Source organism: Corvus cornix, chromosome 2, assembly GCF_000738735.6.
Source record: "Corvus cornix cornix isolate S_Up_H32 chromosome 2, ASM73873v5, whole genome shotgun sequence".
In the NCBI taxonomy this organism is placed as follows: domain Eukaryota; kingdom Metazoa; phylum Chordata; class Aves; order Passeriformes; family Corvidae; genus Corvus; species Corvus cornix.
This window is the reverse complement of record NC_046333.1, coordinates 86,458,767-86,476,692: the sequence shown is the minus strand read 5'-3', so window position 1 is coordinate 86,476,692 and position 17,926 is coordinate 86,458,767. Positions and strand designations below refer to the sequence as shown.

General features: G+C 39.5%; 1 protein-coding gene across 14 annotated transcripts in view; it reads right to left on the bottom strand.

Moving 5' to 3' along the window:
* The window catches only part of FHOD3 (formin homology 2 domain containing 3), a 377,773-nt gene that overhangs the window by 108,274 nt on the left and 251,573 nt on the right, over positions 1-17,926 (bottom strand). For 8 of the 14 annotated variants that reach the window (XM_039572720.1, XM_039548148.1, XM_039548141.1 and 5 more), the window contains exons 7-11: positions 15,972-16,083; positions 9,148-9,242; positions 4,880-5,023; positions 2,747-2,979; positions 1,415-1,504 (exon numbers count right to left, since the gene is read on the bottom strand). In XM_039572720.1, the coding sequence (XP_039428654.1) occupies positions 1,415-1,504; positions 2,747-2,979; positions 4,880-5,023; positions 9,148-9,242; positions 15,972-16,083 (674 nt within the window). The remainder of the gene's footprint in view (positions 1-1,414; positions 1,505-2,746; positions 2,980-4,879; positions 5,024-9,147; positions 9,243-15,971; positions 16,084-17,926) is intronic. The other 6 variants (XM_039548142.1, XM_039548147.1, XM_039548149.1 and 3 more) reach the window with 1 other exon arrangement.

Below are 17,926 nucleotides of genomic sequence, written 5' to 3'. Positions count from 1 at the left end.
TAGGATTTTAAAATTTCAATACAAATTGCAGCAAGATCTAAACTTAGGATGCTCTATTTAAGTCCTTTAAACCAATAAATATCTTGCATTGAAGACCATGTGTTCAAATTTGAAAATTTGATTCCAAAAAACCTCTTTCCATTTAAATTTAATTCAAATTCTCTAAAAGTGTAAAAAACCTTATAGGACTCATTCAGCTTCACTTTTTTTCCTGTCTAAACATTAATGAATAGAAGCCATAAGGCTTTTTTTTTTTTTTTTTTTGTCTCAGTTTAGCTATCAGGTGTAGAGATACTGTTGCAAACATCTGGACTATTTCACTGAAAGTTGAGACTTTCTGGAATAGGATAAAGCAGGAAGGCTGTTTTTCCTCTTCCTACCACAACTACAGATTTGGGCAGATAATGAAACTAAGAATGCGAAGGACAAAATTTGCTTATCTGAAATGCTTGTTTACCAGAAACACTTTACTGGAAAAATGGGAATTATAGAAGATCCAACAGTTGACTAACTTCTTTTTATGGTAACTTAAAAATTTTTATTGAGCATAGAACATGCATCTTCAGAACCTGAACATACTTTGTGGTCTATAATGTCCAATGGGAAAAAATCTGATTTGCCAGCTACAAGAAATACTCCCTGTCTTTACCTGCTGAGAGGACTGGAGAATGGGTACAGGGGCTGATGAAGGATTTTTATTTAACTAATATGCAAAATAAAGATCAGAGTTACACACATTCATAATTGAATGCCTCTTTCCTTACAGAGCCAGGTGAGCAAGTTGGACATTCCAAATGGAATTGAAAAGAATTTAATTATTTTCCTACAGAAGATAACTGCAACATGAAATTAATTTGACTGCTTAGATAAAGACTTCTCTCTTGTATTTAAACTGAAGTTATGCTTTAAAATACATCACTGTCAAAGAGTGTGTGGAGCAGAACTGGAAAATTTTTTTTCAAAAATGTAGCATGATTATTGAAATTATGTTATTATGTTGGTGAAAAATTATTTCAAAGAGCTTCTGAAACTAATCTGTTGTGTTTTTATTCCCTCTGTTCTATTCCTACTAAAAGTTAGCTCAAACACAAATTTATTAGAAGTTACTGAAGACTGCAAAATAAAGCTAGCAAGCAAACATTAATAGTGAGAAAATATATTGATAGAAGTTGTTGTCCTGGATGGCTTCTATTTGTTTAATTAATTAGCAGTAAGAGAATGAACAATTTCTGTAGAGTTGAAGCATCTCCTCATTTCCAATCCAAATTCATCAGCTTAACAAAAAAAATCATTGATATCTGCTCCACATCCATGTATCCAGATTCCCAGTCACATTGTTAAGTTCTGAAGCAGGGCCCAAGGTCATGCACAAGGCATCCCATGCAGAGCAGCTGAAGCCCCCAGTTGTACTCACACTGAAGATGCTTTAAACTCATCTTCAAATGCACTGTCATCCTTGTTATCAGCCTGTAAGGCCATGGGGCACTCAGCTGTCTTTAGCCCACTAAAGACCAGGCCACAGGTGATGGAAAACAAACATGAATGTGTTGTCGAATGCAAAACAGAAAAAAAAAAAGAAAGAAAATAAAGTGCTGTTATGTGGTATACAACATGCAACTACTGTTTCAGTTATCTGGAGTCTTATATTTTCATACTGCCAGAATCCATTAAACTTTAGTCAACCCATCTCTCTTTGCAAGAAAGACTGCTTTACATGTAACAGGATTTTAAGGCTCTAAGTTTACATCCTGTCCTGTGCTAACCAACAGAAACTTTCAATGAACTTCCCAAGTGTTATAATTAATACAAGATATATCGCTCTTGTATAGACCACACTTCAGTTTTTCAAACTGCATCTTCAGCAGTGACATGACAGTGTCCAGCTTTTTCTGTCTGCATCTTATGTATCTCCACCTGAGCTAATCAGCCAGATTCCCCTTTAGAGTCAACAAACAGCCAGTCTCAGAGCATGATTCATCTGATTGAAATTTCAGGCGTGTAGAACACATTAGATAACTGAAGGCCCACCAGTGCTTGCTGCACTCCACTGACATCAAAGAGATGAGAGCTGATCAGACATCTAACTTTGGTGAAATTAATTCCAGCCCTCTTGTGCAGCAGTCAGACACGCTGAGGATCTGCAGCTCCTTTTTTTCCTCAGCACACAGCCTAAGCCAACCATTATAGGACTGGCAAAGACACCAACTTCCACTGACTCCAGTGTTGCAGACTGCTGCTCAGCTACCCATTACTGCTTCTCTTTTGCTAATTATAAAACATTAGATATATTCACTACTATGCTGTAGCCTCAAAGGCAAATATTTATGCTGGAATGAAAAGGAGGAAAAAAAATAAGAATGAACTGTAACATACACAGGACAAATAGCTCTGAATTAAAGTTACCATGCTCTTGTTACAATCTTCTGTTATGTGGACATAGTGAACATAAAATCTGTCAACAGATGAAATTAAGCTGAGTTAGTTCCCATACCAAATTCTCTACCTTATGTGGCTTGGGTCCCCTTACTTAGGATGGATGGTGCCAAAGAACTTAGCTATGTAGGTAAGTCACTTACAAATCCACTTCCTTTTTATGCCAGTGTTTTAACTCTGAATATGCTTTTGCTTTTTTAACTTTGATTTCAATGAAAAGAGGAAAACAAAGAAAAGGCTCTCATATTAATAAAGTGCAATGCACAGAAAGTAACGGGAGATGAAGGGAGTATCCCTCAGCTCCTGCCCTTACCTCTCGCTGAGCTCCTCCACGCGCTGCCCGTGGCTCAGCACGAAGCTCGAGGGCCCGCAGGGGCTGGCGGGGGCCGATAAAGTGCTCTTGACGTTCTGTGCCGAGTGCCTGCGGCTCCGCCGGCGCTCCAGCCCCCTGCGCTCCCCAGCACCAAGGCTGGCCCTCCGCCGATCCTTGCGCCCACTGGGAGGGGGCTCAGCACTCTCATCTCCATCTTCATGCCTCAGTGTCACCTGAGAAAGAAAGGGAAGTCGGCTGAGGTTGCTGACACAGTCGCTTCAGCTACCACAGGTGTTCACACCCCAGGCTTAAAAATTTCCTGGTCTCAACAAGATTAACTCCAATTAGTATCACTATTTCTACAGTTATCCCTGAAAGTCGCTGTCTATCCATTAGTGAAGTGTGGCAGCTCTAAAAGTGGAATTATATAACAATGCCTTGCATACAACACTGTAGGACCCGTAACAACACATTTATGTATCTGCAAATCTGTTTGTTTTCTTTTTAATGTGGGACTGAATTTTCAAGGAAGCTGAGCAGTCTTGGACAACCAGTTCTCTTTATTTCCTTCCAGAATACTTAGGTGAAGACTTGGCTTTAGTGAAGTCAACAGGAAAAAACTCCATGCATTGACTGATTCAACATTTCCTCATGTTCAGACATGACACTTGTAGTGATTAAGTGGAACTTAGCATCTAGAGTGTGTTGGAAATATCAGAGGACTAAAGCATGGATGCAACGCCAAGTATCTTGAACTGCGGCACGCTCTTGATGTGCCAATGTGAGGTACCTCTAATAGAAACAAAGTGTTAGCATATGGTACATAAGGAGAGCTATCCCTGGCAGAAACAACATAGTAACTAATGGATCTCATCTGAAATGCAGCCTAACATTTAAATAATCATTATATGAGCAAGATCCACTCAAACAGGCAGAGGCACAGAAAAGGCAATGCATGTGATCAGAAGAATGCCCATCTTCTTGTTTCTATTAGTCTTGTTACTCTGGTAATTCTTTCCAGAAGTGATGTAAAAAAACCAAAGGGGGAAGTGAGATGTCTCTGCTTAGGGTGTAAAATCGGTTTCTGTGAGGAAAAAGAGATTTTTCAGGTAAAAAACAAGATTGGCAGAAAAAAGGAAGAACTTGCATAGACATGTTTAAATTTAGTTTGGTCACCAAAAAAAAAGCTGGTGCCCAACTAAGTCAACTGCCAATTCTGCAATTAAGTCTTTCAGTAGACACAGCATTAACAAAAAAGAATCCCTGCTTTTAAGTTTAATCAGCATATTTTAAAAAGGGCTTTATAAATGGAAGCCTCTGATGATAGAGAAAGAAAGCATATTGAGCCCTCTTGTTCTCTTGTTCCTATTTTGGTTCTTCCTGAAAATTGCTGTATATAAAGCTTAAGTCTGCTACAGTTAGTGAAGTGGCATGGTGTAGAGTCATGGATGGAGAAAATGGAGAATCAAATCTACCAAATCCTTCACTGGACTTAGGCACAGATGAAGTAATTTAATTTTGTCACATTAGAACGCTAATTCCCATTTACATTACAACTTCAGCCTAAACCTCCTAGCTCCAACACTTCCAAACTCTGAAAAGAGGCTAATTATTAAGAAACTGGATATCCTACCCTTACATAAATGCTTCAGAAGTAGTTATTTTATACCTAGGTGGTAAATGTGGAGTCACCCATTACTCCATTGCTGCAAACTGCATAGGAGCTGGTCCAGTGTAAACTCATAAACATGGACTTGCTGGATATTCAGTTGCAGAACAACTGTGAAGTTGAGCCCAGCCGAACCTTTTTCATGAGCTGAATACTTTTGCACATGGAAAGAACTTCTACTTGCTTCAGAATGTGTAACTAGCAGTTGCAGAAAGGAGGCTAGTAAATGTGCTGGTTTGCCTTGGACTATGCCCCAGCTTTAACATGAAATGCCTTTGATAAAACGCAGCTACGTACCGTAGCAGGTCACATATACAAATGTGCATAATACTTCCAGCAACCAGATGTTTTTCTTTTAAAATAGAAGAGATAACCAAATTTCACCTAGGTTACATTCCCCCCTCCTCTCAGCTTTGAAATTCGCACAAGCTGCAAGATGCATAAAACAGGGCATGTTATGTTACCTCATAAATGTTAAATTGCTCAACTAAGTCCAAGTCTGTTCCTTTCTTGTTCAAGTGTCTCTGTGAAATAGCTTCAATGCCTAGCTCTTCCAGACAGTCCACCACATCGTAGAAAGAGTCTTGATCTGGCAATCCTGACAGCGTCTAAGAATCAAAGGAAAAACATTTAAATCTGTTTGTTTTGAAAAGAATTAAACAAAGGATTTTAAAAGCGGGTGGCAAGTGGTGCTATGTATGATTTCAATCAAGTAAAACCCATGATGTGGGATTAGAGACACTGATAGAAAATAAAAAACAAGTGGCACAGCTTTTAGCAAACAACTCTGTGCACTGTGTAGAAAAATGAATAATTGGCAAAACAAATCAATGTTGTTATTTCATACAAAAAAGTATGGAAAATGTAGGTCTTTAAAATACACAGCTGGATTCTTTCTGGCATCATTCAAGTACAGACTTAAAGAACAGAGAATGTTAAACCATCAAACACAGGGATAAAAACAAAGAGGGAGGAAAAAAAAACCCGTTTAGCTAAAAAGAGTAAAGCTCAGTTCCTACTGATTCCTGTAAGTTTAGCCTTAAGAAGAAAAAGTCCATTGCACAGCTGTGTGACATCAGGATAGCAGGAAATATCCTGCACCATGTGCCTACTGTCCTCCTCACCTGCAGCAGCAGTCATCTTCCCTGAGCACAAATTGTTTTGTATTACAGAGATAGTGAATCCTCTCCTCCTCCCTTTCAACTTAAGAAGTCTTATTAAAGGTACACTGACTCCTTAACTCCGATTCCGGCTTGCTACACATTTCTAGTCAGTGTGTGCAGATTTTTTACTGCTCCTTATGCAGGATGCAGAACAATTAGTTTAATCCTGCACATGTTGAGCAGAAACTACTGAACACACTGTGCAACCTACTTGCAGGGCACCACGTACCTCGCCACAGGAACCAGTCTATGCAGAGCTGTTTCTGCAAAATACCTGAGAGCGCAGGCTGGAAGCAACACAGTTTTTCTGGATTAGCTCACCAGAGAGGTTTACTCTGAAATAGTTTCCTCTCTCCCATTCAATTAACAAAATAATTTTTCTATATTCCCAGTAGAGAAGAGAAAGAGCAAAGGAAAGAGATGCAAAACACAGGCCCTCTCCAAAGAGAGTGACATCTTGGCATGCCTGCGATGGGATGAACTGCCCCCTGTGAATGCTGTTTTTCTACAGCCCATCTTTTCCAAAGTGGCTCTGAGCAACAGAGTGCAGATAAGAGCAGCCACTCTGGGCTGCCTCCCTACACCAAGAACCTTTACATTCAGAAAAATAGGTCTGGATTACATGACTACTGAGAGCGAAACAGGCAGCTGTCATAGCTGTCCTGTTAAAGCACCTCTTTCCTGTGATGTGAGGCACTGAAGTATGTGCATCAACAAGGTACCTTTAAATTTAATTTTTTTCTAACTAAACACAGCACAGCAACATTTTCTTCTTCAGTCATTACAGGTCTATTGACTGGTGAAATCCACTACAACAGGAATTCTTAGCACAAACATCAATTAAGTGTTAAGGTTATATGTTCAGGCTTTAATTAAGAATTTGTCTCTTTCCAAGACAGTATTTAAGGCTCTGTTTAGAACCCACTGAAGACTATGAAACTAAAACACCCTGAACAGTGCTGAAAACAGATACCACATTTATTTTGTTCCTTCCTAAACTGACACCTAGCACTGAGTAAAAATCTGAGGATTCAGCAAATGGCGTTATCACACTGCACATTCAATGGAGCTTTAACTTGGATGTTTAACTTGGAAATATTATAACAGAAAAGTGTTCAACTATGAGGCTTTCAGCTCCAAATGAAAGACACAGACAGCCAGTATTCTAACCTGAGTGCCTTCAAGCACAGTAAGATGTGATGTTTTATCTGCAAAAGGGTGGAGGAACAGTCAGATCTTCTAAAAATAACAGGAAATCATCTTAATGTTGATATGCATATCACCCACCTTCAAGTATAGCTTTTTAAAATCCAAGGTAAGGCAAACTGTAGACTGGAAAAACAGCAGCGTAAGGTAGTATTTACTAGCAACTGGTTTTGTCGGCAGTCTTTTATTTGGTTATTATAATTTTAAATCACACAGCAGTGTAAATCCAATTTTCACTGCATGTTGTTGACCAGAACTGGGCAATTGAACTCCAAAATATAGAACTAAAATATTTTTCCTTTGCACCATTTGTCATAAACTCACAGATACACTTTCAGAGCCTAAAGCATATCAGATTCAATTTCTAACTAATGCAAGGATGATAACAAAGGTTATACTGGAACTATACATAACCAGAAGAATCTGCACTGGGATCACTCTCATGTAAGAGATTCATGAATTCCTAAATCCTCACAAATTAAGAGAGGGTTAATAAAATATTAGCATAAGTAAATTGGTTAAGCATAAACAAAAGAGAGGGAGAGGATAAAAGGACAGGAGCAATTCTTATGTCTGGGTAGATGCATTTTCTGCTCTGGAGCAGGAAGAAAAACAGTCTGTAAATGGATACATGGAGAAAGAAAAAGGAGTACAAGCATGCTTCCTTAAGACAAATCCTTCATGAGGACTCTGCCTGCACTGAAAATTTTGACATTTCCTTGCCTAGAGAAGCTGAAACCATCTCAGCCTTCTTCGTATTCTCTGTGGGGGAAAAAATTACAACTGTTACATGCTACTTACTGTTTTCTCTATAATCATGAAAAATATCCCATTAAAAACATCATAAAGCTGCCCATAAGCCAGATCATAATTATAAGTGTGGATTTGTGGGATCCCTCTCTTCCTTGATCTTCATAACTGCCTTGCCTCTGACTGTGAGATGCTTTTTCTTTATGTATGTTTTTGAAGAGCTACCTCTTCCTAAAAATAGCTTTAAATGTACTGAAGAACTCAGACTAAAGGAATCAACTACAGGATAATAAAAGAGTCCACAGGGAACAAAATCTTCAAGGAAGCCAAACACCAGGTAGGTTACAACTGTGCAAATGATGAAGAGAACTATTTCAGAAAGAGGAATCAGTACACAAAACAACAAGGTGTAAAGCAGAGACATTAATGACTAGTGACCTTGGCTTTAATAGCAGCTACAGACAGAAGCAAACATAACTGGTGATGCTTTTCAGAAAGACTACAGCAGCAAGGTAAGGTGGTCTTTTAAACTCAAGAGGAACCTTACTACCATGGAAGCAGGAGCAAGGGTGACTCTAAGCATAAGTACAGTAAGATCAGTAATGTCACCAGGAGAGGTTGGTCTCTCTCAGGCATGTTTGCTGGGAAATATCTGCCATTAAGAAATAAATTTATAAAAAAACCAAAAAAACCCCAAAACTCAACAACAAAGAAGCAACCCACAATTCAATTATGTAGCCAAGAGCCCAATAAGCTGGCAGCTTGGTGTATGACCTCCATGAGCTAACTCAGGATCTTCAAGTGAATAAAATGAGTAGTAATAATATTTCCTAATACTCTGCCCTATTAAGTATAACCATAAACTACACAGTTATTTTATTTGCCAAGAGTATGCTGGCTTTCTGTGCTCTTTAAAAAAAATGAATCTTTAATTTTAGTACCCCCCCTATGATTTGTCTATGACTGGATGCTGATTTTTAAGGAATTTACACTAATAAATTTCTAACTTTAAAGGACTTTCCATTTTCTCCCTCCCAATAGCATAAGTCAGTATTTCAGAAAACATTTGACTTGACTGCAGAACTATGACTTGTAAATCCCATCACCAGAAGATATAAAGAAATAAGAAAAAATTTAACCTTACTTTTTTAAGCAGAAGCACTCCTACTAGCACTCAGACCTGTTAAATTCATCATATTTAGTTTGCAGCAAAAAAAAAAATATTTGAACTATCTGAACTAGAAAACTGTGCACAACGCAAGCATTTGTGAGCATGCGATCTTTCCACCAGCACTTGCCTTCCTTCTCCCCTTGGATAATCTGTTGAGTTAGCTTGTTGCGTTTTCCTTCAGCACTGCGTTGTCAGCACTGGGAGAGGAGCCATGTCAGACCACAATTCCACACAACTTCTACCAAAATAACAATTCTGCTCCCAGCTGCTGCCTCTGGGTGGCTGCAGCACAAGTAATAGGAGTGTGCTGACCGATTACAGTTTGTCCTGCAAATTCTCCATGACAGGTCTCCTCTGTCATATACTCTCAACAGGGAAGTTCACTATACAATTGAAAACACTAATATTATCTGCAGTAGTCATGCTAACAACATAAACAAACCTTGTTCACCAAGGTCATTGCATAAACCAGTAGTTCCGTATCAACCCCATCCTTCTCCTCCAGTATCTCCATGATGTTGGACCATGGCTTGGCTCCTAGAAGAAAAGCAGAAACTGTTGGTTACAGTGATCAAAATGAAAAGCTACTGCAACAACACTCATCCAAGAAGTAGCACAAGTTGGAGTACATGGCCAGGTGGAACTTCAAGTGGAAAAATCCAGCTTTGTCTACAGTCTCTCCTGCTCCCCTGAGAGTAAGGTTAATGCAGACAGTGAAAATTACAGTCCAACCTATTGCAGGGATATAAAATATGGCAGGTGGACTCCTTCTGAAGGCACCAACTTCTCTCCCTCGATGACGAAGGAAGCTTTGTTAGCACAGTGTGATTAACACCAAAATTCTAAAAATCAGGTGACAGGAATTTTACCCAGCCTATCATAGGTTCACACAGGCTTCGATAAATCTTCAGCAGAGACCTACATGCTGTGCTTTCAGTGTGCCTGATGCTCCTGTTTCTGGGGCTATTGCTGAGTTGTGCTGCATTAAGGTAAGTCAGGTTAACAAAATATTGTGGCAGAGAAACAGTTTTCTCAAATTACAGGCTATGTGCCTTGGATAAAAGAAATGATCAATGAGGGGAAAAGATTTTTGCTGTGGTTCTTTCTCAAATTATTTTAATAGGAAACCTACCTACAGAACTTTCAGATATGATTCTCTCATTTTCCACTAAGAAAGGTCAAAATTTGTGCTTTTAGTTTTTTGCTTGATTTGCATGTTGATTTGAATTTGCATATTTATCTGACACCAAAACCCTAATGGTTTAGTGAATTATCGTGCTAAGAACATCAGGCAAGCAACACGCCACCCAGACTCAGCCTCTTGTGGAAGGTACCTTGTAAAACTATCCTATTTCATTTGACTGAATGGCAAGATGGTTGCATTTACCAAATTTTATCTAGGAAAACTGAAATAAATAATGAAAGACTGCCATTCAGTGGTTTTTTTTTGGTGTAAAGTTAAAGGTGAGGAGCACTAAGCAGAGAGCTTAGCCTAGAGATATACTCAATTCAACTACACAAACATAACTGTGACTGTCTTTCAGTTTCAGAGGGAAACATGCAGAGTATTCCTACAGTCCCCATCCCCTGAACACTGTACAGATGATGCGACTTCAGGTATAATCAGGCAGCAAAATGCAAATGTGCCACCACAGCCGCCTGTCACTGGCTGATCAGTCACGCCGAGGTCTAAACTCTGCATTACCCTCTAACAGCTCTTGCTTATTAAAGATGGTATCATACATGTATCCTGCTACACAGACATCAATCTGTGCTAACCAAGGATCTGCATTTTCCAGGCAATGGCAGTGCACTGTGTGGAAAAACCTGTCTGAAAGTGAATGTGCAGACAGCAATATTTCTCGTTTTTATTCCCCTCTCAGACAGTCTCCGATCTTTACTACCGAATCAGGGCTTTTTTATCTTAAGCAAAATCAAAGGAGGAGTGGATTCATTCTCAGCTCGCTAGATGTATTTATATGCATTACTAATTAAGTGCTAATTCAAATACATGTCTGTAATGAAAACCCACTAGACACATCTTTACCAGATTCTCTATATTGTTAGGAATTTTGTACAGTGTAAGCTCAAAAGTCACGTGGAACAAATTCACTCAGTTTGCAAATTATATATGATCAGCAGGAATGATATTCTCACTACAAAAATGTTTTCCTTTGGTTTCCAGTGAAAAAATGAAAAATGGAAGGAAATAAGAAAGAGAAACAAAATGGGGAAACTATGCAAGCCTGACTTACAATAGTGCCATTTAGAAAAACAGTGAGTTGATATCAACGTTAAAAAATAATTATTTTATCCACTGCATTATTCAGTGAGAGTCCTTTATTTTTGAAGGCAGGTTCTACTCTTATTGGAACAATCCTCATTTGATTTTTAGGCAGCATCCATGTGGTTTGTTTTTTTCCCTGAATATACCAAAACTTCTTCATTATCATAAAAGAATAATTTCACGGTCACCTTGCTGTTTTCTTGCAATGCTGGTATATAATTTTCTTCTAGCAACGCTGCTATTTTATTTCAGAATACAATTTAAAAAAAATTGTTGATCAGTCACACTTACTAGTAAGGCAGCCCTGTAATAACTCATCTATCTTTCAAAAACTTTTACACTGCTGCTACTAAACTTCCAAAATCTAGGCTTAAATTCCAAATTCTTCATCTGTTCTCTAACTACAGTCAGGAGGAGGCAGTACTATCAATGACTGACAGAGCTACTCCAATTTGTACCAGGTTAAATCTTTGTTTCAAATGCTTTTCCTCCATTATGATCTCAATCTGAACAGCCAAGAAGTGAACATGGAAACAGCTGTAAGGCCATCTACTACCCACCTGGGATAAGGCAGTTCTGCTGTGGAAGTTGCACCATGAACTTACTGCTTTGCTGTCCTTGGGTTAATATTCCTTGCACATATATAATGAGAACCTATAGTTTCCAACCTATGATCCATACAGCATGGGACATATGCAGATCCAGCTCAGCTCCCCCTCTCACAGCTCCCCCTTTCAGAGCCTGTGCAGTCCAGTATGCTTAAAGTGAAAAGAGACCTGTTCAGATTGTGATCATAATGAGGAAAATAGCATCTGAAGAGAAAGGTTTCATCTAGTACATATTGGAACAGCATTGCCAAAGGCATCGAGAGTACTGCCTCCTCTTGATTCTAGTTAGGGAATAGGTGAATTTCCTTCTTCACCAGATCCTGATGTAGAAAAATGATGATGTAGGAGAATGATGATGTAGCATCCCAGTAATTTTTCTGGGAGCAGATGGGGATGTTTCCATAAGGTTATGACTTTTACACGGGACTTGTGGCAAAATCGATGGGAGTGATGAAACAGGCTCAGTGAAGTGAAACAGCAGAGATCAAGTTTTGTGTGTTCTCCTGCCTTCTAATGGGTAAAATGAGAACTGCTTGACTGCCCTTTAGAGGCTTGTCACTGGGAAGAGCTCTTCATCACAGCTACTCTGACAGAAAGGCTGAAGCCTCAAATCTGATGCTACCTGTAGTGTTACGAGTAACCATGCATGGTGTATAGACAAAGAACACAGAGGTTGCAACAATTAAACCAATATTAAATTAATACAGTCTATTTTCTGAATAACATTGCCCATTGTTTGAAGTTCCATTCTGTTCTCAGTTTCCTCTTGAAGTGTTTTTACGTATTTATTTTAATGCTGTTGTTCATGTTGTAAACAAAATCTTGACATCACAACTACAAAGGATCTGCAGTTTGTATAAAGCATGAAATATCTTGCAGAACCTTGCATGAGAACTGCCACCAACTTAGAGAGCACCTGTCTCCAGCAACTATAGGATGGAAAGGTAGTAATACTTTTGGAAAGACCTTGACATCTTGTACTCCTGGCTATTTATATGTGAATGAACTTACATCCTTCCATCATACCTACAGTATGTGCAATAATTTAGTGGAATCTAACTATGAATGAAATGGCAGGGAAAGCAGAGAACTGATAATGAGGGCCATTTGGCTTTAATCTCTGTCCTAAAATATGCTTGTGATAAAGAAGCCCTGGACAGAAAACTGCAATGCCAGCTCCACTTTCCAGAGCCTGTGCAGTCTGGTATGCTTAAACTGAGAAGAGACTGAATTTCTCTGCAGTTCTGAAACAAGAAAGTGTGGGAGAAGGGAGGAGCTAAATGGAAGTGCAAGTAGAAGCTAATCCCAACATGATGAGGACCATGCAGTTATTCACTTATGGTCTGCTTGTATCTCAGAGTAAAGCCAGTACTTCTGTGGATCTCTGTACTTCAGTTTGCATATGGATGTATTTGCACACAGAAACCACAGATGGGATCGCTTTGAAACCAGGCTGAGTTAATATGGGGTTCTATAAGTTAATCATGTGTGGTACATGTTGAAGAATTATGTCATATCTCATCACTTTGTATGTACATGAAACACAGAACTTTTATCAAAGCAGTGCTGAACTTAATTACATACCTGCAAGATTTATGACAATGGTTCAAAAAAAGGCATATTGCTTTTTCCTGCTTTTCTGTTTTGTTTCATCAGTCCTTAAAGGCAGGTACTTCTCAGTTATAAGCCACTAATTTAAAATTATAAATTAAAACGTAGCACATCCACAGCTAAAAGTGAAGGACTTCGACACTGTCTCCCACAGCATTCCTCTGGAGAAAGTGGCTGTTCATGGCTCGGGCAGGTGCACTGTTCACTGGGTAGAAAACTGACTGGGTGATTGGCCTAGAGAGTGGTAGTGCCTGGAGTTAAGTTCAGCTGGCAGATGATCCCTCACAGGGTTCCCCAGGGCTCAATGTTGGGGCCACTCCTGTTTAAAATCATTATCAACGATAATGAGGGGATTGAGGGCCCTCTCAGTCAGTTCACAGGTGACACCAAGTTAGATGGGAGTGTTGATCTGCTGGAGGGCAGGAAATCTCTAGGGAGGGATCTGGACAGGGTGGATCAATGGGACAAGGGCAATTGTATGAGGATCAGCAAGGTCCTGGTACTTGGGTCACAGCAGCCCCGTGCAGCACTACAGGCTGGAGGCAGCTTGACTGGAAAGCTGCCTGGCAGAAAAGGACCTGGGAGTGCTGGTCAACAGCAGCTGAACATGAGCCAGCGTGTGCCCACATGGCCAAGAAGGTCAATGGCATCCTTGTCTGTATCAGCAATAGTGTGGCCAGCAGGACCAGGGCAGTGCTTGTCCCTTTGTACTTGGCACTGGTGAGGCCTCATCTTGAATCCTGTGTTTGGTTTTGGGCTCCTCTCTACAAGAAGAATATTGAGATGCTGGAGCGTGTCCAGAGAAGGATAACAGAGCTGGTGAAGGGTCTGGAGCACACGTCTTATGAGGAGCAGCTGATGGAGCTGGGGTTGTTTAGCCTGGAGAAAAGGAGGCTCAGGGTGGACCTTATTTCTCTCTGCAACTCCTGAAAGGAGGGTGTAGCCAGGTGGGGGTCGGTCTCTTCTCCCAGTTAACAAGTGACAGGATGAGAGGAAATAACCCTAAGTTGCATCAAGGGAGTTTTAGACTGGATATTAGGAAGACTTTTTTTTCACCAAAAGCATTGTCAGGTTTTTGAACCAGCTGTCCAGGGAAGTGGTGGAGTCACCATCTCCAGAGGTATTTAAAAGATATGTAGATGTAGCACTGAGGGACATGGCTTAGTGATGAACTTGGCAATGCTGTGTTAATGATTTGATGGTCTTAAAAGTCTTTTCCAACCAAAATGACTCTGTGACTATATTACACTGATGACCTAAAAAGGAAACTAAATATAAAACCAGAAAAAAAAAATCTCTTAAGTAGCTAAGTACAACTGCTTAATGCAAATAATTTAAAAAATAGGAAGAAGGAAAAAACTGGGTATTTGGGCTAAGGTATTTGCAAGAGTCCATGAAATAATCCACCAAAGCACAGGTATGAGAATTCCTGTAAAATCTCTCATTATGCTCTTAACATATGCACATCTAACTACATGCATCAGTTTTTCAAGTCTTATGTTGTTACTTAAGTTGTTTTATTACTTTGGGGAATGTAAATGATTGCCTAAGGCTGTTCTATAGATAGAGAAGGCAATACTTTGTTTAGGGTCCTCCGTTCTCCTTTTTCTTTAATGATTTTACTAGCATGTTAGTAGATATATGGCAGTTTGAACATATTGAGAATACCAGTGAGTTCAGAAAGCTGATGAAATACTAAGAATGACTGAAAAATGAGTAACGGTGCTCACAAGTACACAAATATTGTAATTATATTTATGCTTATGGCATTGTAAGGTTTACTGGTTTTAATTCAAAACAGAAAGCCAACTTGCAGAATTCACTGTTTTGAATTGCCCCTGCCTGCTTCCCTGCTATAAGAGATAATTTGGGTTTTTTCTTTTCAACCCATTCTGATAACTGAAAGCAAAATCTGGCTCCTTTTTCCTATTTCTGGCACAAGCTTTCTCCCCAGCCCCCAATATTTTCTTGTTTCACTTTTACCGTATCAGGTCTCCCAGACAAGTTCAGTATGGAGGCAGTTGCTCTACAGAGGGAACCTTGCTTTCAACCTCCATGTTGGAGACCACAACAATAGATCTCCTAACCTCAAAAACTCTCCTTGAGGCAAAGGAATGTTTTGCATCAAGAGAGAATGCCCCAGGAGCTTAGCGATGGCTTTGTGAGAAGAACAAGAAAGAACCATTTTTGTTCTATTTATTTGTAAAAAATACAGTATACATATTCAAGTATTTCTCATGAGCCTGAAGGGTAACAGATTTCATAGTATAATATCTGCTCCAGGGCTTTATTTTAATGTAACAACATATGGTTTTGCTTTTACTATAAAGCCTGTACTATTACTGACCTCGTCTCTCTCTTCAAAGGGATTACACTGATTAGATATCATTGTCTCTTCTAAATCAGACTGCTGCTTCCCAGAAGGAAGTGGAAAGACAGTCTTGCCCAAAGGAGCCTCTGAGGTCAGAAGATACGGGGGGGCTTACTTTGCATGTGGGTGCAGGGAAAGAGCAATGACTCTGGTGCCCCAGGAGGCAGTCAAGTGCCTCAGTTTTCACTCTTCACTTTCCCATTATAATTAATTCTTCAAACAACCTTAGATTACACAAATACTTAGAATACGCTTTTAAGAAACGAAGGGTGTGTTGCACAAAGCGGGCATCAATGACAGCAACTCTAAAACCACTGAAAGCAGTGATGAAATGCCACCTTGATCTCAGCAGTGCTGCGATTTTGCAATCCCCTGGTAAGGCTACTCACCTCTCTTTTCATCCACGGTAGATACCGCCTGGATCAAAAGCGGTGCGTTGGATTCTGTGTACTCCACAAACACCAGCAGCAGCTTCAGTGCTGTCTTTACCACCAGGCGAAACTGGAAGAAAAGAGTGTGACTTGTCATTCTCCAAACCACAGCATTCCCAGATGTGTGAAATGACACTGGGCAAGAGGACAGCAGTCCACACCTGGTAATAGCACACGAACGGAAGAGATTAATCTGTGACAGCACGGAAAAAATGAAAGGTAGTCAGCTGGCTGAGAGTTTCATTCACTGGACAGTGCTCTCCTAGAGAAGTCCCAGCAGTCAATGAATCCAAAGGAAAGCTTAATACTGCCACATGTAACAAAAGGGTGAACATCCTAGCTCTGCATATCCCCAACATTGCTGCCCAAAGCTTGATGTACACAGAACCTACTGAGCTAACAAAGCATATATTTCTTTATTTCTCAACACATTTCTTTATTTCCTCCTTTCACTCTGAGCCTTTAATCCTGTCTAAATGCTGTATGATGGGATCATTTCCTCCTTATGCTTTCTTCTCTTCTTATAACGCTACTGTTCAATGCCTAATTTATTAAATAGATTGGTCTTCACTATTAAACACCACCTGGGATGAAGTGTGTTTAATCTCCAACTCTCCCACCCTGTCACAAAATGTGTGATCTACTGGAACTGAGCACTCAGCCTTCAAGTTTTCAAACTCAGGTTTTTTTACATTCTTAAGAGTGTGCGTTCATCAAAGACTCAGCATTACTAAAATGGATCTACTGGATATCCATAGCCAAATTCTATCCATTTCACCACAGAGCTCCCATTTCCTGAGAGGATCATTTGACTAAAAGAGCCGAGTAAGAATTTTTAGGGATAATCAAGTATATGATTACTTGGCATGATAGGTATGTGAAAAACCAACTCTCTACTTGAGGGAAGGATTTTTTAATAGGCAGGGCCCTACATGCTGAGAGGACTTTTACTGGGAGAATTGATTTCAGGTCAAATTTGCTGTACTCTCAATCTAAATAATGGATTATTATACAGTTTCTGTCAATATTGGCTAATTCCCATTCCCAATTTTTTTTTCAAGTTCTCTCAACACAACTCTCCTAAGAAGCAAAAAATCATTATTAATAATTTCATAGATACACACACATGGTCGCAAGACAGTGACTGTGTCTATATTCTAAACAAGACTGCAAGTGCAACCAGCATAGATTCAAGCTACTGTGCCCGCACAGCCACCCACAGACATGCACTGGAGCTCACTTGGAGGTAATGAGCTAAAACGCAGCTTGCCGCTATTAACACACAGTTTAGCGTCCACAGTGATCCAGCTACTTTCCTAGTTTCTTGGGGTTTACCCACTCATGCAGAATTGAGCTTAATGCATGCAATGGCACTACTGGCAATACAGAATATTCTGCTGTTTGAATCTAGACTTTTTCAGGCTTGATATGTTATCAAATTGTTGAATTTTAGGGCTTACAGCCAGGAAACGCCAGTGACAAACCTGACAAGGTCCCTTAAAACTCTTGGTTAGTCTAATTTGCAGTTGTACTGCTGCAGTGATACTTCATAGATACATGGGGTAGACAAAGGAAATTGAAACCCGATAACTGAACAAATCACTTCCCCACAATTGCACTGTACATCTGTGTATTCAGCTGCCAGGCCAATACCATGGTGTTTCTGGTCTGCAGTGACATGTCTCTTAGGAATCAAGTTCAATTGTTTAATAAAAATATTGAAAGAATTTCCAAAAAGTGTCCACTTTTTTTTGTTATTTTGTAAATAGGAGTTTTATCAGGTTACTATGAACTATTCTACCATTAACATACTTCCCTGATAACCATTTACATACTGTCTTCTAATCTGATCAGGGTTTTTTACTTAGAAAGGAAAGCTTAGATATTACTTTTGATGGTTCTTAAAACCTCAA